The following is a 20,232-nucleotide window of genomic DNA, read 5'->3' on the forward strand; positions in this document are numbered from 1 at the left end:
TAAGCGATGCATAGTTCTGAACCAGCTGGCCAGTGGAACATTGGAAGCTGCCTTGAATCAGTGGTCCATTAAGCTCAGCTTAGTCTGACTGGGAGCAGTTCCACAGGTTTTCAGGCAGCTCTACCTGGAGATGCTAAGTTGAACCTGTGATTTCTACATGCTCTGCTAAAGCAGACCCTCTAAATGTCCCTATTTTCCAGGGATGTGCTTGATTTAGAGAAGCCATCCAGGTTTTTGATTTGATACTGGAATGTTCTACTTTTCCTTAGGCTGTCCCTATTTCATTGGAGAAATGTTGGAGAGTATGGAGTTATCAGACTCACGAGTCATCTGAAGGCAATCCTGTATAGGGAAGGGTTTTTTTTTTAAAAAATATCTTTAATATTTAATGTTTTCTTATGTTTTTATATATATGTTGGAAGCTGCCCAGAGGGCCTGGGGAAACCCAGTAAGATGTGGCGGGTATAAATAGTATAATTATCATTATGGAATGGGACATTCCTATTTTCATCAGAGAAATGTTGGAGGGTATGCTGAAGCTAAGCCCTGGAACTGGTGAAGCTCAGAGGGGGAATAAAGTCTGTGTGATTAGAAGGAGAACTTTCCCACCCTGAGATGCGTCCCAAAGTTACAAGCCTCTAAATTTTAGCCTCTAAAATACAGTACCTACTGGATGACAAGGAAGGCTATCCAGGTCACAAGGCATGGTCTGCAACACTGTAGACACTACAGGTAGGCTTAAACCGCAGCGTTAGCAAAAGAGAAGCATCTCTGCGTCTCTCTGGGCTGGAGGAAGTAATAGCTGTCCATAGCAGCTGCACCAGTTTATTCCCACGCCCCTTCCAAGACAAAAGGGCAGCAAAGATTGGAGTCTTATTTCACCTGAACCGTTCATTATTTTAAAGAGTTTCTAAAAGTCCGAGAGTCCCCACATTGGGGGCAGGGACGTGAAAAGAAGAAACTGAGAAACTTCTTTATGACATAAGCTTTTGAAGACTCAGAGTCCTTTATCAGCCTTTAAAGTCCCACAGGCTTTGTTGTTTTTGCTGCGACGCAGACTATAGCAAAGTGTGGGTTTTAATTGCTGCCAGAAGCTGAGGCTGCGTCATCCATAGCAGCAGAAACATACTTTTTTTCCCTACATCTATGTCAGTCACCCTGCTCTTTCCTTCTTCTAATCTTTCTCCCCAACAAGCTCTCTGCACGGCGGAACTCTTCTTCTCAATATTTGCGCTGCCGCCGGAATGTTTAAAGTGTGGAACCTTTAGCCAGAGAGATGGTTTTCCTAGAGAGGCTCCGAAGTGCATGCGACTAGGTTCTTGGGCGCGCGCTTCTTTTGGTTCCTCCTCTTCGATTCTTTCTGTCTCCTGAAAGATAAAGGCAGGTGGCAAGAGCAGCCTCCCCCAAGACCTCCCTGAGAGCTGTTAGCCTATTCCTGAGCGAGGAGACTTTGTGGGAACAAGACGCTTTTGTCCCAAGCCCAACCTTGTTCTTGTCCACTAGCTGAGGAGGGTAGTTCTACTTGTCTGGCTCTTGAGAGTTTAGAGGTGCTAAAGTTGTAATATGTGGCAGCTATCTTAGTTTTCGGTGGTGGAAGTGTCATTTTATCCTAGCTATTTTCATGTTGTTGGTTTTGTTCTTTTCTTTTTTAAAAAGTCATTTGGGTAAGGGTTGAAATGTGCTTACTGTATGTTCTGTCCTCTTAAGTCAATTGCAGGAAAAGGCTCGTTAAAATCAGCAAAACTTCCTAAGCTGAAGGGGAGGGGGGGGGAGGGAGGCTTGAAGCGAGCATTAAAAATAAATAAATCTAGTTGATTTCCTTGTAGCCAGAAATCTGCCCAGGCTGGGACCCCAGCTCCGGATCAACCAGAGTAGTGATGTGTGCTGATGCAGCAGAATCAGGATGTTATAAATCATTTCCCATCAAATACCTCTCCTTTTCCTAGTTTTTAGTACTGGATGGAGCTTTGTAGACTCTGAGTCTTGAAGACCACAAAAGCTGATGGGGTTTCATAAGGGCTTCTCCTGAGAGTTACATCTGATTTCTCTGATTTATGTACTATTCAGGAACCTTGAACCTGACAAGATGTAGCCATTTGTACATATGTTGTGTACATATGTTGTGTTATTTAATTATTTATTTATAAATTCTATTATAATATCTCAAAATATAGTTGTAAATTACAGTATAATAATTTTCCTTATTAGTTTCTTAACTTGGAAGAGAAATGGATGATGAACCAGAGAGAACCAAACGGTGGGAAGGGGGTTATGAAAGAACTTGGTAAGCTTTTATATTTCTCTCCCCCCCCCCCCATTGTTTAAGAACTGTAGTCTTCTGTTATCTATATACAGCATATTATACTTTATTTTTGTTGCTTCTAGGGAAGTTCTTAAAGAAGATGAATCTGGATCATTGAAAGCCAGCATAGAGGATATTCTTTTTAAGGCCAAAAGAAAAAGGTAATCACGAAGCTGCACAGTGTAGGAATGCACTATAAATGACACTTCAGAATAAATTGCATTTTGCTGCAGTCTTACAAGGAGAAGGGTGAAAAGTTTCCAGTTTAAATTAAAATCTAACTTCATTCTACTTAGGTTGTATGATGTTATAGTCAATCAGATTACAATGTGGCTCTGACATCCATCTTCACAGCATAATTAAAAACTTTTGTATCAAAGTATTTTAAAAAAGTAAATATGAGTCATTGAATATAATCTGTTTTTCACAAGTGAGATGCTATAATATATAAATGCTATAACAATTAGCAATTAACTTCTTTTTTTTACTTTGCAGAATCTTTGAGCATCATGGACAAGTTCGACTTGGGATGGTAAGTTCTCTTTTTCTACTTGGCTCTAAACTTATTTTGCTGTGAAGTTGTATATGAAATAGGTCTCGTTCATATGCCTAATAATAGCATAGTCAGCCACTTGTTTTTCCTTAGATTGCAGTTTGCTTTGGGCAGACAGCTGCACTATCATTCAGCAATAAGAACAAGAAGAGACCTGCTGGATCAAATCAAAGGTCCATCTTGTAAAGCATTCTGATGTCACAGTAGTTCATCCGATGTGTATGGGAATCCCACATGAGGGATATGAGCACTCTTGCTTGTGTGCCCTAGCAACTGATCCTGGAGGTCGTATATAGCCATTGTGGTTAATAGCCATTGAGAGCCTTTGTCCTCCATAAAACTGCCCAAGTTGGTGACCATCACTACATCTTGTGGTAACAAATTGCATAGTCTGAGGATGTGCTATGTGAAGAAGTACTTCCTTTAGTCCATTCTGAATCTCCCACCACTCAGATTCATTGGATAACTCTGGCTTCTAGTATTGTGAGAGAGGGAGAAAAACTTTCCCTACACCATACACACCTTCTTGTAAAATTGCAGTGACATTTAACTATAATCTATTTAGGCATAAAGAAATTCCTTCCAGCAGCACCTTAGAGACCAACTACGGTAAGTTTGTTATTGGTGTGAGCTTTTGTGTGCATGCACACTTCTTCAGATACCTGAAGAATACTTGCATGCACACAAAGGCTCATACCAATAAAAAACTTAGTTGGTCTCTAAGGTGCTTCTGGAAGCAATTTTTTTATTGTGTTTTGACTCTGACAAACCAATACGGCTACCTACCTGTAACTAGAACTATTTTGGCATGTTCATATGACCTTTGAGCTTCAAGCAAGCAGGTCAATAAACTTCAAATTGCATAGCCATCCAAGTTCACAGAGATAATCTGAAGTCAGCCTAAACAAAAGGTAGCTCTGATTGTTTTTTGGTTGAGGGAAGTTGGATTCTGTTTAAAGCAAATAAAGTTTAAACAAGTCTTAGCTTTGCTTAAGTGCTTTCAATAAAGACTCTGGGGTTCTGACTGCAGCTTACCAGCTTTTAGAGTTGGTTTTGGGATGTTATAGTAAAATGCTGGATTCTTCAGTTAGGATAAAGACGTGAGAAAAGTTCTACTTGATTATTATTTTAGGCTGTGTGCAAATTTTACATTGCATTTATTTGTGATGTTATTGGACTATTAATAAAAAAATAAAAATGTATTTTGATTACCGTACATACAATTGATTGGATTTAAACTTCTTTTCTGCCCCCTCTTCCTCTTAACCAGACCCAGGATGGCTAACAAGAATCTTAAAAGCATGGGTCATGAAGCAACGGTTTAAAATTATACCAGTTTAATGTGCTTAGAGGCACAGCAACAGATGAAAAGGTCTCTGGGTTGCATCCAATGATGTTGTGCTGTTAGCACAAGGACTTGAATGGGGCTACCTCTTCTCTCCCCATACCCCCCCCCCCCAATCTGCTTCATAGGGTTGGGGGAATCCCAGAACCTATTTGTAGGGGTGAGGGAGGAGAGTCTTGCACTGGACAACTTAGTTGGATATAACCCTCTGTATCTTTTATTATTATCATTAGTCCTCTGCTTTGGTGGTTGACCAGATTGGATGTTGAGTGTAATGTATCTGAACTGAATCATTTTAAAAAAACAAACCAACAACCCATGCATGTCTAAGAGAATGTCAGGGCAGGATTAGTGGAAAATATGGGTTTCAGGGAATAAGTGAGTATATAGTATGATAAAGGTTGACAGGCTTCCTTGGCTCAATGCTGTGTGCTGCTTAAAAGCAAATAATACTGTCAGTAAACACAAAAACCCAAAACCAGCACAAAGAGAAAAACAAACAGCCTGAAGTGTAAATTTACCCTGAAGTAAGTTCCATGGATTCAGTGGGGACCACTCAAAAGCAAGTACGCATAGATTTTCAGTTTTCAGATATATTTCTGTAACTCTGAAAGAAGGGGCCAACAGCCCACAATTCCTTTGCAGTGTTGTGCATTTAGAATAATTTGTGAATCCTAGATTACTTTTGAAAAGGTATGTATCATATTGGCCTGATACTCTATTTTATGAATATTATAATAAAATATATTTGAATTCCCTAAAAATATCTTACCCATTTGTAGATGCGTCACCTGTATGTAGTGGTTGATGGATCAAGAACAATGGAAGACCAGGATTTAAAACCTACCAGGCTAACGTGTACCCTAAAGGTATTTATTCTTGATAACTTGCATTTCTCTAAGATCACGGAAATCAATGAAAATAGATAAAATGTCAGATTGGGACAACTCAGATTCAAGTTCTTGCTCAGCTCTGAAACCCACTGGATAACCATGGGCCAAGTCCCATTTCTAAGCATAATGTACCTTGCAGAGTGGTTTGGAGGATGAATTGGGTGTGGTTAGATACAGCAAACATCACCTAGAATCTCTTGAAGGAAAGGTGGAGAGAAGGAAACAAATGTGATAAATTATCCTTCATTTGTTTCCCTTTCTCATCTGGTAATCTCAGGGTTTCCAGGAACAGTGTCTTTCAGCCATCAAATGGGAATGTTTTCAAATTCCTCCTGAAAGTCAATAACTGTCCTAAAAATAAGGTTTAGATGGACCTTAACATCACTCTTGAAATACCATTGGTAACCACAACTTTTTTTTTGTTAGTTATCATGCATACTTTTTAGATGACAAGAAGCTTTTATCTTTTTTGATAACTAGGTATAAAATGACTGTTGTGATGTTTATAAAGTTGTGCACTGTAAAGTAACACTTGAGAACTAATGGATCTAATGATATTTCTCTTTTTGTAGTTACTGGAATATTTTGTTGAAGAATATTTTGACCAAAATCCGATTAGTCAGGTATGTACACTGTGCTGGAGATGGTTGCTGCAGATTAGAAATAATCACCTCTTTGAATGTTTAGCTAAAAGCAATCTTAAGTGTGACTATTAGCATATCGGTGAGTTAAAAACATTCTAAAGACAAAATAAAAGCCATGATTTATGTTAAAATTAAATAATGAAAATGTTGTACTGGGATAATTCAATTTTCTGTCAATAAAGCGCAAAGCATTTTGGCATTCTAAATGAGGGGGTTAATATCTTCATCCCTGCCTGTGCATTGGAGAATGTCTGAAGAAGGGAGCCTGCTCCATGAGCACAGGCTGCCACCATGATTCAGAGTTCTATGCGATCATGCTTCCAAATCACAGGGCCATCTTCCAATGCATAGCCAAAGGGGGCTGGACACCAGCAGGGGACTTGGCAGTCAGGCCAGTAGGTGGACTTTGCTCTCTAATCCATGTGATTAATACTAAGGTGATTTATAATGCCTGAATAGGGTTTGGTCCATATAAATGAGCATGCATTTGATGATTTTGCACAATTCATTTTGCTTCTGTTATCTATGGGCAAGAGCAAGAAATGACACAGTGCAATGAAGCCTCTGACCACCCCTCCTTTTGCCTTTCCCCTCCTTCCCTCAGCTTTTGATTTCATCAGGCATCACCTCCCATCAAGCCTGTCTTTGTATCCACCTAGGCTATCAAGAAACTAAATAAAAATGTAAAGGGACCCCTGATCATTAGGTCCAGTCGTGACCAACTCTGGGGTTGCTGCGCTCATCTTGCTTTATTGGCCGAGGGAGCCGGCGTACAGCTTCCGGGTCATGTGGCCAGCATGACTAAGCCGCTTCTGGCAAACCAGAGCAGCGCACGGAAACGCCGTTTACCTTCCCGCCAGAGCGGTACCTATTTATCTACTTGCACTTTGACGTGCTTTCAAACTGCTAGGTTGGCAGGAGCAGGGACCGAGCAACAGGAGCTCACCCTGTCGCAGAGATTCGAACCGCTGAGCTTCTGATCGGCAAGTCCTAGGCTCTGTGGTTTAACCCACAGCGCCACCCGTGTCCCGGAAACTAATTAGGAAGTGGCTAATAATAATAATATTAAAGCAGAGACTTCCGAGATTCTGAAATTTGCAGTGTCAAACTCTGTTTCTTCATCACGCTTATGGAATAAAAGCTGCTGTAAATATAGTAGAATGAATTATATAGATTACCAGAAACGGCATAAACATCCCCCCCCCCCCAGATTTCATATTTATAGCTCTTGGTCAAACTTATCCCCAGCTGTTGATGTCATGGGGTAAGTGGAAGTAGCAATGGCTTCCATAATTCAAAGGCAGGTGGAGATGAAACTATCCAGCTCTGCCATGTCGAATTCCCTGCAGTGTTGCTCATTACATGTTTTGATGGGAAGCTGCAGGATTGCTAGGTGGCTCTTGGTCTTCTTTGCATCTCAAGTAACTTGTTACTATAAGCTCTGCAAATGATTCTTGGCCCTCTGCTGCCACCTCTGTAAGTTGGAAAACATGGTTGGGCTCAACAAGACTTCATTACTCTGTGACTCTATTAATAGTAGACATCTTTCTGGCAGGTTGGCATTATTGTGACTAAGGGCAAAAGAGCTGAAAAACTTACTGAGCTTTCAGGTATGAACAAATTATTTCTTTCATACTGAGAAGAGATTCATTATTATGGCCTTGCCATTTTTTAAAAAAGCAAAACAGATAATATCTTCTATATTTCTGGCTCATTCGGCCATTATTGCTATAATAATCATGATACAGACAACTGACTTTGACCCAGTGTGAACTTTAAAAGTACACTGGAAATTTAAGGATAGTTACTGGAGAGAAGTAGAAAGTTTAAAGAGAATGTTCCCTATGATGTTTCTACCTTAGACTGTGTACAAATGAAACTTTACTTGAGGGCAACTCTGTAAATTCATTCACTGTTTGCTGTTTAAATAAAGTTTTCTCCAGGATGGTATTGACCTTAAGTGTATGTATGTGGTGGGGACGGTGACAGGTTTGGTTTTGCAAATTTGATTCAGCAGCCAGATGTGCCCAGTGCTGATTGGCTGCCACATGTGACATGTCCCCAAAGCAAGCTTTTAATTTCTAAAATTTTAAATAAAGCATTGAACCAGCGTTTTAGTTGTGTATATGTACACCCCCCAAGTAAAAAGTGCAATGAAGATTAAGCATTCTCAGTCCCAGAATGTTGACAATCAGTTGGAAAAGAAAATGGGGTGGAGAAAATGAAATGGTTTTCTGGAGAAGGGGATGGTTGACTGATTGGCTGACTAGAACTGTGAACAGGATCACTCTTATCACTCTAGACCAGACTTTGTCAGCATTGGGTCCCTAGATTTTGTTGGACTACAAATCCCATCATCCCTAGCTAGCAGAACTAGTGGTCAGGGATGATGGGAGTTGTAGTCCAACAATAGCTGGGTTCCCAAGGTTCACAAAGGCTGCTCTAGATTGCAGCATTTTGTTGCAGGCCCCATTTCTTAGGCATAATGGACACTGGACAAAGATGAAGCAGGGCTTGAATAAGGGAAACTAGTTGATTGAATGGATAGAGGACCCTCTTGCGGCAAAGGAGAAGGAGTGCATGAAAAATACTTGTTTTGAGCTTTCATGTGATAATGAAAGGTGGGCTTGGGGTGCCTGGAGACTTAATGAGCATTGTTGGTACAGTGGTGCCTCGCAAGACGAAATTAATCCGTTCCGCGAGTCTCTTCGTCTAGCGGTTTTTTCGTCTTGCGAAGCAACCCTATTAGCAGCTTAGCGGTTTAGCGCTATTAGCGGTTTAGCGGCTATTAAAGGCTTAGCGGCTATTAAAGGCTTAGCGGATTAGAAAAAGGGGGGGAAGCAAATAAAAATCGGAACACTCACAAGACGTTTTCGTCTTGCAAAGCAAGCCCATAGGGAAAATCGTCTTGCGAAGCAGCTCAAAAACGGAAAACCCTTTCGTCTAGCGGGTTTTCCGTCTTGCGAGGCATTCGTCTTGCGGGGCACCACTGTATAGTCTTGATTCAGCTATAATGCCAGACCATGGGATGATATTGCATGAATGTGTGTCAGTTTACTTCCTTTGTATTTTCCTTCCTTCCTGCTAATAAAAGCAGCGTTTTATGTCATAATATTTGTTTTTAATTCAGATATTTTCTGATGTTTGATAATGAGTGATTTTCCTCATAGGGAATCCGAGAAAACACACAGCTGCTTTGAAAAAAGCTGTAGATATGTCTTGTCTCGGAGAGCCATCTTTATATAATGCCTTAAATTTGGCCGCACAAACATTAAAGTAAGTATATATAGTCTACTGTAGTGTGCTTTTTTTTGTTTAGCAACCATGGAGATCTATCTGACTATAATCACAGGGAGAGTGATTTATTAATCAAGTATCCCTTTTCAGCATTCATTAATCTGCTTCAGCAAAAACAGCCAAGTTTTGTAGCCCCTTAAAGATTAGTATATTTATTATGGTATAAACTTTCATTCATTTCATTAGACATATGGAATGTTTTTACTCATGGTTTGGGGAGAGGCAGAGTGTAAACTAGGTTAGAAGGAAATCAAATGCAATAAAACAGTCTGACAATTGTGTTAAAGTTTAAATGCATGTAAAATAATTACAGTGACCGTTCCCAGAGCAGTGTTGATGATACCGTAAACATTGTAGCATTGGTTAGCTAATTAACACCTATATTGGGATAAGAACCTGTTCTGTATTCAGGCCACAGGTGATAGAATCAAATTTCTTGATAAGTAGTTTCATACTAGAATTTCCTGTTTGAAGTTCTTTTATCCAATAATAGAATATTTTGTTGAAGAACTAGATTGTCCCTCTTTGTCAAGATTGGGGAATCTTTCTGCAAGAGTCTTGGGTAAACTTCCAGGGACTGCATATTGAGAACAAAACTGCGTACACCTCCCCATTCACATGTACCCATCCATTTAAATTATCTCCCCATTCACACACATCCATACAAGCCCAATTCTCACACAGCCATTTAAACAGTCACTTATGTTATCTCTCCACCTTTTCTCTCCTCTCTCTTCCTGCCCCTACTCAGTGTGGCACTTAGGCTTAGATATTTTTTTTGGGGGGGTGTTGTGCATAGGGTGAGGGGAATGTTAGCTTCCTCCCCATGCAGTAAGTAGTCACAGGGAAAAGAACGGTTCCATTTGTGCAAATGGGACCTTTTTCCTAAGACCGAGGGCTAATTACTTAGTACATGGTGAATGGCACTGAAGAGGGCAGGCTGTGGTCCAGATTCAAAGACTTAGCCAGAGATTGCCCACCCTGGCTCTTGGACATTCTGCAATTTGAAGATGCTGCAGCAACTCAAAGCAAACTGCAGAATTATCTTGGAGATTAGTATGTGCTAAGTTACAGTGCTAAATGTTTAAAGCCCATATGTCCAAGACTGATTCCCCTCCCCTATTTCTTACTTTGCTTTCAACAGCCTTGGCTGAACCACCAAACTACTTAGTGAGCATAAATGCTCCTACTCATGCTGTGTGTCTATGTGCAACATCTTCTCTGCACCGATTCATAACAAGTCTCATTGCTGTCAGAGTGTAAAATAATTTTCTCACGTAATTTATGTAATTTATGTAGAAATGGGTCTCTTGATTGCGCTTGATTGTTTTGGCACTTGTTTTTGTTTGTCACAAACATAAAAGAGTGTTTTATTCTCTCTAGGCATATGCCAGGGCATACAAGCAGAGAAGTCTTAGTAATATTCAGCAGCCTGACAACATGTGATCCTTCCAATATTTATGATCTAATTAAGGTACACAAGTTTTTGCTTTTTTCTTTTTCTATTAAAACAATCCAGAATGAATGCTGGACTTTCTTGACATTTGGGATGATGCAGAGATACTTAACATGCTTGAAACAAATATTTGTTACAGAATCCTGAAAGCCTTGCACATTTTATAGGTTTTTTTAGATCTCTTATTGCATGTTTTCTCTTTTTTATATCAAAGAGTTTAAAGGCAGTTAAGATCAGAGTGTCTATTATTGGCCTTTCTGCTGAAGTTCGAGTTTGCACTGTACTTGCCCGGGAAACTGGTGGTATGTATATGTATTGAGTGTGTCTGAGTGAGTGAGAGAGAGAACCATTAACTAAATTGAAAAAGCCATGAAGGCCTGCATTTTCAGTTGGCCTTCTTGCTGTGAAGTTTATAATTTGGATGATCGTCTGACTGTAGTTTTGAACTGTAGTTTTTAGCTTTTAAAAATATCTATCAGGTTTTTTAAAATCTTTCTTTGGTTTTGATTGTTAGCTGCTTTTGACTGGCATTTGCCCCAAAGAGCTGTCTGGAATAAATAAAATAAAAACTGCTCGTATCTAACATATTTTGATGACAAATCACTAAAAGCTGATGCTAACAGAAGGAAAATTTCATAAATAGTTAATCTTTACAAAGTCAGTCAGCGTTATCTAGGCTTATCTAAATGACTTTTCACGTCAAAACCTTTTTATCTCTTTGCGCTCTGATGGAATTAGTGCAAAACTTTTCATTTGCTGTTAAACCATTGCAGCCTTTCCTCTGACATACTTTCAAAAAGCCTCACAATTAGGTCCACAAGGTAGTAGATGACATGTATTTTTACTCACCCATCTGCCCACATATACCTGTGTCAGGTTTGGCTAAAAGGAGGAAAAGAGAACTAATTGGTTTTGCAGGGCTCCTTTCCTTGGTCACTTATTGACAATTCTTACTTACCACTGGCAACCAGATGAGCCACTGCTGAGATGCCTGCTCTCAGTTAATTAGATTTTTATTTTGTTTCCTTGTGTGGCAGGAACCTATCATGTCATTTTAGATGAAAGCCATTATAGGGAACTTCTGATGCACCACGTCAGTCCACCACCAGCTAGTTCAAGTTCTGAAAGCTCGCTTATTCGAATGGGTAAGAAATTGTCCTTTCATATTTTTGTATACTGGTATTGAACACACAGCATTATTTACTCTAAATCCAGAGGCAAGCAATTAGGATAGTGCTAAAGATCACCTATTCTGAGCTGGCGATTTCAGTGTTATATTGTGGTTGCCAGTAATTGGCATAAATTATCTCCTGCCATACTCGGTAATATTTCACTTGTATTCTGCAGATATTTTAGACCTGTGGTTCTCAAACTTTGGGCTGCGCTGTCAGAACAAAAATTTGCTTGTGCCACACTGCATTTTTTATTGATAAGAAATGCATTGGGAAACAAAAAGAAATAACTCCTAGCAGTGCTTGATTTATGACACAGAACACAACTACCTTATAATACAGTGGTACCTCGGAAGTCGAATGGAATCCGTTCTGGAAGTCTATTCGACTTCCAAAATTTTCGGCAGTTTCCGATTGGCTGCAGGAAGATTCTGCAGCCAATCAGAAGCCATGGAAGCCGTGTCAGCCGTTTGGGTTCCAAAGAACATTCACAAACCGGAACACTCATTTCCGGGTTTGTGGCATTCAGGAGCCAAAACATTCGAGTTGCAAGGCATTCGTCAACCAAGGTACGACTGTATTAGGTCTAATTTGAGACAAACTCTCATCTCCTTATCAACACAAAGAAGCCTTTCCATTTTCTGATCTTTCATATTTGTCAGAGTTGAAAATCCTTGTTCACAGCAATATGTTGTGGAGAACTGTAGAAGAATGGCCAATACTCTTGAAGAGAGATGTAGATACTGTTTGCAGTTGTATATCCATACCACACTGAAATGTTTAAATTTTTTATTATTATCCTTGAATCTTCCCCTGACAATTGCCATCCTCTCTCCTGCCACACCCATGCGCAGTGCCACACTCTTTGAGAACCACTGCTTTAGACAGTTATTGTTTATTAACTGCAGGTTATTACCATTTTCAGTTATCTGTAACATACATTTTGCCCTGTCTACCTAGTGATGGCATGGTCCAGGCCGACCACACAGAGATTTGTGTGTCAGCGCGGTAAAGTGGCTTATATTGGGGTGCAAATCAATGCACACTAAGATTCTCCTCTTAAATGAGGACCACAATACATATAAAGTGACTTAAAACTATGACTGTTCTTTTCCGCTAGGCTTTCCTCAGCACACCATTGCATCTTTGACTGATCAGGACGCAAAGCCATCTTTTAGCATGGCGTAAGTAATGGGTTTCTTTGTTTAGACATGGCATGGACCGTGATTTAAAAGTCTGAATGAGTATATTGAACAGCCAGCATTTTATCTGAAATTACTGCTTCAAGAGCTCCAGTAGTGTAAGGGAAAACATCATTTTAATAGCAGCCCATAGCCTCTTTCAGCATTCAGAAATAATTTGGTGGAAACATCCAAGGCAGGTTTGGCTGTGTAGCTGTTCTTCCCCATATGTCTAGATTTTGGTCTTCAGTTCTGTTTAACTAAAACTAGGTTTTGCTCATTGTAAATTTTATTATTGCTAGAATTTCAGTTGAACCAACTTTCTGTATGAGGTAGAACTGTTTAAGGATACAGTGTCTGCATGGGTCTTCCCAGATGGATTTATGGCACAACAAATGCAGAGTTCTTTTGCCGTAGAAGGAGATCTCAATGTCTTTCCATTGCAGAACAGTCACCTTTTCTTCTGTAATATTATAGTGGACTCAAGTGACTTACTGGGAGGGGAGGGGAAAGGCAGCAGTGAGGATGGTGTGGTACAAATGCACCAGTGGGAGCAGCGGGTTGACTCTTCCCATGCCTTGAACCATGCTGGCCTCTCCCCTCCCCCTCTCAGTGAACAGCACTGATTCTAGTGATGAAGCACCCCTGCTGGAAAATGCAACTCTTCTTCAAGTGCTTGACAAAGCATTGCGATTTCTTTAGCCATACTGGCTTCTCCAAGAACTAAAACCATAAACTTTGAGGCCTAATGCCATTTCTCACCCTTACAAACCTTTTCAGTTTTTTCAAAATGTTTCTGTGCAACATTGTCAGGGCGGTGGAAATGTTATTCTTTACAGGCAGCTAGAAAACAGCAATGATCCAGGTCTTACCCTGGGAGGATATTTCTGCCCCCAATGTAGAGCTAAATACTGTGAGCTTCCTGTGGAGTGCAAAGTTTGTGGTGAGTAATTAAGTGTATTTATCTTTGTCTATTATAGTAGGGGGTGTGTGTGTGCTCTAACCCCCAACTGGGAAAACAGAAAAGTAAGCCACCAGCCTTGATTCTTGCTGCATCCACTGTGGTTTAGCCACACACTTCACAATTGTGCATGCTATCCAGCTTCAATGTGTGAGGCAATCATGACATTCCCGGTACTCAGTTTCTTTTCTGGGGTGGAAGGTGGTGAGTTTCCCCAATATTTAACTTCTAAACGAAATGTTGCCACAGATCAGGCCTGTGTAAAAGTCATATCCTTTCATCTAGAAGCCCTTCACATTAGTTACAGATAGGGGGTTGGTAGTGGTCTCTTGACCATGAATTAAGTGTCATTTGTACATACCAAAAGCACTCCTTTACTCTGTTCATATCTTCCAAGCATTCAGAAGTGACATCCAGAACAAAACCTTGTCATTTACATGGTGAAGAGCAGAATTTGCATACTTTTTACATCCGTAAGGCTGTATATGTTAAACAAGTTTCATGAGAGGAGCAGAAGTTTGAAATACTAATAAGAGGGTTAATAAGTTAAAGCTACGTTTTAAAAAGGATAATTGAGAATTGTTTTTCAGGAACCCTTTATAAATACACTGATAATTTTTTGTAGGTCTTACACTAGTATCTGCACCCCATCTGGCTCGATCTTACCATCACCTATTTCCTTTGGATGCCTTTCAGGAAGTCCCACTGGAACAGTATATAGGAGAACGGTGTGTAAAAGATGTCTGGTATAACCAGTCTGAATACCAGGGGTTAATGTTTCCAGCATGTGATGGGTTGATAGCTTTATCTCTGCCTACAGACCACAACACCATGGTGAACACATAGTAACAATGGTACATTTGCAGGGGGTTTCTTTCCCACCAAAGGGTGAACTATCTTTTCATAATTCCCATTTCTGCTGTTTCCAAGAATGGCTCTGGAGCTTGCGGCTACTGAAACAGAGCAAGGATTGTCACCTTTTTGGGTTTGACTACCATTTCCTTTTAAATAGCCAGTAGCCATTGATCCCACCACTGTTCTAGTTCCTTTAAAAAGATAGCAGGGTAATGTTTTGCTTGGAATAAGAACAATTTGTGATACAACATCCCCCCCCCCCCAAGTTTTGTGTCAATCAACTCACCATGAATCATTCATTTTGGAAACAGGTTTTTGTTTCAGATATAAGGGTTCATTATTATGAGCAAATTGGGAACTCTGATTGTATGGTGGTAAACTGACACTTCTGTTCTTCTTTCTTGAGTGACCAGAGCGGCAATATTCTCATACAGTAATTTGCGTTACTAATTGGAATATTTTCAAATAAAGAACTTTAGCTCTTTACAGTTACAGCTTCTGTCATTTCACAGGGTCCAATATTTTATGCCACAATATCATTAATATAATCATGCAGTTTTTGTGTTGACACAAGTGAAAGTAGGAACATGTGAGGGATCTTTTTTGCTAGACACGGGTTATCCCTGTTTTGGCTGGACTATTGGACATTTCTCTGTGCATTGTAAGTCCCCATTAAAAGTAACACTTACTGTATTTTTCGCCCTATAGGACGCACCTTTCCCCTCCAAAAATGAAGGGGAAATGTATGTGCGTCCTATGGGGCGAATGCAGACTTTCGCTGAAGACTGGAGAGCGAGAGGGGTCGGTGCACACTGACCCCTCTCGCTCTCCAGGCTTCAGGAACACATCTGCAAGCCTTGGGAGCCCGCAGGAGTTCCCGCCGGGCTCCCACGGCTTGTGCAGAGCTGCCTCTAGATCCAAAGCCCGGGCGCGCTGAGCAGTCGCGCCGGGGCTTCGGGTAGCTCTGCGCAAGCCACGGGAGCCCTCCCACGGCTTGCGGAGAGCAGCCTGTTCTGGGGGCTGGGGAAGCTCCGGCTTCCCCCGACCCAGCCCTGCGCCTGGGGGGGAAATAATTTTTTTTTCTTTATTTCCCCCTAAAAAACTAGGTGCGTCCTATGGGCTGGTGCATGCTATGGGGCGAAAAATACGGTATACAGGCAGGGGTTCTGTCGGTTTGCAAGCCCCCCTCCACAGAGGCTGGCCCCTCTCACTGTCCTCAGAGCTTGCTTACCGGTAACCTCCTCTGGCTGATATCCAGACAGACCAGGGAGATTTTCATAGGCGACATTTTCCCAAGCATGGGCAAAATGCACAACCCCTCCCTCCTGCTTCCGCAGGGGAAAGAAAATACGGTAAGTCAGAAATCTATTTACATGATGTTTATTTCTGACATTACAGCACTAGAGAAAAACACGTCCTTTCAGTTCAGTTCTTCTAGCACGTCTGACAAACTTCCTGAACATGCGCAAACGGAAGGTTTCAAATTACACTCCTCACAGAGACTTTTCCAGCCTATGAACCTCCTGGGAAATTCTTCTTTCCCACAGATAGGCGCATCATGTGATGTCAACAATCTGGGTGTCTGCAGCTTTGATGTTTCCATATACTGACATGTTCTGGGGATAACGCATAAAGCCAAAATTGCATATGGTCAAAACACATTGGGTTCAATGACAGGTGGCGTTGCCAAAGTTTTTTCCCCACCAGCCCCCTTTCCACCCACTTTCAGAAAATGATATTTTGGGGGGGCCGAGCATGTAAAGCTGATTGCATGCAAGTTAAATGTGCATAAGTTGCAAGGTACCCATAATAGCTGCTGTACATTTCTGGCATTCGATTATCTGGTTCTGATCCTATATTCTGTTATTAAAGTAATAGTTGCTTTATAAACACAACAGTAGCAGCACTGTTACTGTTTATTTAGACCCTATGCATGCACATAACGCTTTACAAAACACTGTGAACAGGTCCCTACGTCAGAGGGTTTACACTCTGTAAGGCAACAAAGGGGAGACAACAAAGGGAGTGGAGTGGAGGCAGGAATAACTAGAGAAAGATCTGCATCATTTCTGTTATATATACTTAAGGCGAGGGTGCGGAACTTCTGGCCCTTGGGTGAATGTTGGCTCACCAGGTCATTTGTCCCAAACCATGTCTATGTGTCCATCAGCTAACATCGTGGGGTGTATTGGGTGCTAATTCTCCACTGTGTTTCCTGGGGGGAATGTGCTGATGAAGCAGACCCCTCTCCCTACTGTTGTGGATCAACTTGGACGGGTGGGTGGGATTGTCCACCTACCAGTCGCCTTACGTCATCATGATGTAAGCTGATTGACAGGTGGGTGGTCCCTGCCCACTTGTCAAAGTTGGTGGTTGGGATGTAAGAGGCCCAAAATGTTCTCCACCCATAATTTAAGGCATGAGAAATAGAGGTTTAACATGAAGTACCGTATTTTTTGCTCTGTAAGACTCACCTTTTCCCTCCTAAAAAGTAAGGGGAAATGTGTGTGCGTCTTATGGAGCGAATGCAGGCTGCGCAGCTATCCCAGAAGCCAGAACAGCAAGAGGGATCACTGCTTTCGCTGCACAGTGATCCCTCTTGGTGTTCTGGCTTCTGGGATTCAGAATATTTTTTTTCTTGTTTTCCTCCTCCAAAAACTAGGTGCGTCTTGTGGTCTGGTGTGTCTTATAGAGCGAAAAATACGGTATGTATTAATTAGTCTCTCTAAAATCTCTTCGTAAATATTCTTTTTAAACAGCTATTGCCAAGGATGCCAAGGAGAAATTACAGATCAGCATGTAAGTCTTCAGCGTTCAACCTATAAATTACATTATATTTGCTTGCTCTCCAGGCAAGTAATGTTTTTTGTCCATATCCTTCTCTTCCAGCTAAAAAAAATTGTTATTGAATGTTTAATACTTAATACAATATAAACAAAGGTCATAACTTTTACATCAGAGAGAGCAGAAATATTTAGTAATGTTTAGGATTGTCTCTTTGCAGGCTATAAAAATGTGTCTGGGCTAGTTGATAGATCAAGGCTCTTTCCTGATATATAAAAGAAGTTTTGCTAATATGGTAACATTCAAATTAAAAGCAAAGTGGTGCATTGGTTAAAATGTCAATGATTGATCAAACAAAATATTTATGGAGTGGTAGCGATGTAAGTCTGTGCTATACCAACCTTCCCACCATGTGGTCCTGCTCATGAACGCCAGGTCAGTTCTCAATAAAACAATCCTCATCTGGCACCTAATCATAGCTGAGGTGTCTGACCTGGTATATATTTCCAAGGCCTGTATGAGCAAGCTGGGCAGGCCAGACCTGACCCAACTTTGTCCAGTCGATGCTACACCAACATAGGTTGGTGAAAGGGTTCCTTTGAGCATCACACACCTGTCTGTGCAACTGTGGCTCTCTCCAGCAAACCAATCCACCTGAAAACTGGGCTTGAGGGTTTGTTCCTGGTGTTTGGGCAGGGATAAAGCAGGGATTTTGTTAGTGAAGCACTTATCCCTGCTATACAGCATCAGCTGGCAAAGGGGGTGGGCTTCAATATTCACAGTGATGCCACCTTGTCAAGACTAGTTCAGTGCATTGGAATATTCCAACTGCCATGATGTGCTGTGCTGTGCTGCAAAATATAGTCCATATTATTAAATGAAATGAAACATTTTAGGGTGTTTTACTTCATGTCTGAAAGTGGCTAACCAAACAATCAAAAACGTAAACAGAAGGGCAACTTAAAATAATATGCATTATGATCATAGCAGATAAATCTATGTTAGGTGTTCAGTACACAAGGCAATAGTTGCAAAAAATAATTCTAGTATCTGCTGTAATGTAACGTTTTAAATTTCAAATCTTTTTTTTTGTAGGTCTATATATGTAAAGTCTGCCAGTGTGCGTTTTGTGTAGAATGTGATCTTTTTGCTCATGATACTCTGCACTGCTGTCCGGGTTGCATTCACAAGCATCCTGCCCCGCCCTGTGTGTGATGCTACCTAATGATCAACAATGTTGGTTGCTTTTCTGTGAGTAAAAAATTCAACTTGACTGTTCAGTGAAGGTCTTCAGCAAAATAGCTTAAGATGAGGAAGAGCACTTTGCTGAATGCTTATGTAAATATTACTATTTCCACACCCAGTTTGAATATACATGTGTGTACAGCTATTTGTATGTGGAACTAGTTATTGAAACTTTTTCTTCTTCTGAAATAATCTGAACAGTGTGCAAGTTTGTACCTCTGAAACTTGAAATGGATATGTGTCCTAAATTAGTGGCTCTTGCTTTCATTTTAAATAATAATCAGCACAATAGGCTACAAGCCAGAAAACACAGTCATGGAGAAGCAAGTTTAATATGTCATTAGGACTTAAAATCTAGGATGCAAAATCCCTGGTGCGATGGTCACTCTAGACCATCTCATGATAAGAGCTGCTTCTCTGTGTTGGCAAAGGTTGAGAGTGATGTCAGGCAATCTCCGTTTCAATAAACAGTGTTAGTGTGCTGCGTGTTTTGTTTTTACTATAATGATTACAGATGAGAGTCTTTTTATGTTCAATTGCACTTCAGCTTCTGCAGGCAAGAGATAGAACTGTACCACACAGTTAAAAAAGAAAAGAAAAAGGTAAAGTCCAGTCAAAGGCGACTATAGGGTGCTGTCTTCAGTAGAAGAAATCTATAAAGCACCTTTTAATGAAAAGGGACACGGGTGGCGCTGTGGGTTAAACCAGAGAGCCTAGGACTTACCGATCAGAAGGTTGGCGGTTCGAATCCCCGAGATGGGGTGAGCTCCCATTGCTCGGTCCCTGCTCCTGCCAACCTAGTAGTTCGAAAGCACGTCAAAGTGCAAGTAGATAAATAGGTACTGCTCCATCGGGAAGGTAAACGGCGTTTCTGTGTTCTGCTCTGGTTCGCCAGAAGCAGCTTAGTCATGCTGGCCACATGACCCGGAAGCTGTATGCTGGCTCCCTCGGCCAATAAAGCGAGATGAGTGCCGCAACCCCAGAGTCGGTCACGACTGGACCTAATGGTCAGGGGTCCCTTTACCTTTACTAATGAAAAGATGGTAGAGGGAAGTGCTATGATCTAAATCAGTAGGAGTATGAAATGAATTTTTTAAAACTTCTCTTAGACGCATCCTTTAAGAAGAAATCAGGCACATGACCATGGACCAAAGGAATGGCTGAGAGACCTCTGTTGCCTTGCTGCCATGGGATTTTGAAGGGGGGAACTTAACTTTCACATATGTCAGATCCCTGACTTTTGTGGTCCACTTGCTCCATTAGGTGTATACGCCCTCCTTTCTTTTCAGTATGAGTCTGGCAAACTGCTGCACTCACTCTCTAAGCTCTGGGTAGTTAGGGACTCTTTCATTCTTCTAAACTAAGGTGGGTGACCATATTAAATCGTATTTGCTGCCTGCATAGTTGTACTATCGTTTTCTAAAGCACTTGTACTGCTCATCTTTCATTTCTGAATAATAAACCAATCATTTCTACTTTAGGTTGTGGCAGGCACTTTATTAGGCATACATGTATACATGCTTATTTAATAAACTCATGTTCTG

The 20,232-nt window shown here is 40.9% G+C and overlaps 1 protein-coding gene and 1 long non-coding RNA gene across 5 annotated transcripts; one reads left to right on the forward strand and one right to left on the reverse strand.

Moving 5' to 3' along the window:
• The first annotated feature begins 1,249 nt into the window (after window positions 1-1,249).
• On the forward strand, window positions 1,250-20,168 carry GTF2H2 (general transcription factor IIH subunit 2). Of its 4 annotated transcripts, none has more exons than XM_081212520.1 (16): window positions 1,250-1,380; window positions 2,209-2,284; window positions 2,386-2,463; window positions 2,798-2,834; window positions 4,983-5,069; window positions 5,666-5,716; window positions 7,293-7,347; window positions 8,908-9,013; window positions 10,418-10,508; window positions 10,705-10,792; window positions 11,528-11,635; window positions 12,783-12,846; window positions 13,683-13,786; window positions 14,430-14,532; window positions 17,419-17,458; window positions 18,539-20,168. In XM_081212520.1, exons 2-16 carry the CDS (start codon window positions 2,229-2,231, stop codon window positions 18,656-18,658), a joined length of 1,188 nt encoding a protein of 395 aa, XP_081068646.1. In that variant the 5' UTR covers window positions 1,250-1,380; window positions 2,209-2,228; the 3' UTR covers window positions 18,659-20,168. The 4 variants fall into 4 exon arrangements, with proteins under 4 accessions (XP_081068646.1, XP_081068647.1, XP_081068648.1 ...); XM_081212521.1 differs by having other exon boundaries at window positions 1,371-1,512; XM_081212522.1 differs by lacking the exon at window positions 1,250-1,380 and adding an exon at window positions 1,387-1,547.
• On the reverse strand, window positions 14,539-17,100 carry LOC308597078. The gene is made up of 3 exons (XR_014012822.1): window positions 16,271-17,100; window positions 15,808-15,825; window positions 14,539-15,343 (listed from the first exon to the last, which is right to left on the reverse strand). It is a non-coding gene; the product is annotated as an uncharacterized lncRNA (long non-coding RNA).
• Window positions 20,169-20,232: the final 64 nt, after the last annotated feature.

Source organism: Podarcis bocagei (genome assembly GCF_964188305.1).
Source record: "Podarcis bocagei genome assembly, chromosome: 11".
Classification (NCBI taxonomy): domain Eukaryota; kingdom Metazoa; phylum Chordata; class Lepidosauria; order Squamata; family Lacertidae; genus Podarcis; species Podarcis bocagei.

Coding starts and splice junctions, on each gene's coding strand:
- GTF2H2 (XM_081212520.1), top strand. CDS start 2,229: ATGGATGATGAACCAGAGAGAACCAAACGGTGGGAAGGGGGTTATGAA. Junction 5,717..7,292: donor ACCAAAATCCGATTAGTCAG/GTATGTACACTG, acceptor TCTTTCTGGCAG/GTTGGCATTATTGTGACTAA. Junction 17,459..18,538: donor GAGAAATTACAGATCAGCAT/GTAAGTCTTCAG, acceptor TTTTTTTTGTAG/GTCTATATATGTAAAGTCTG.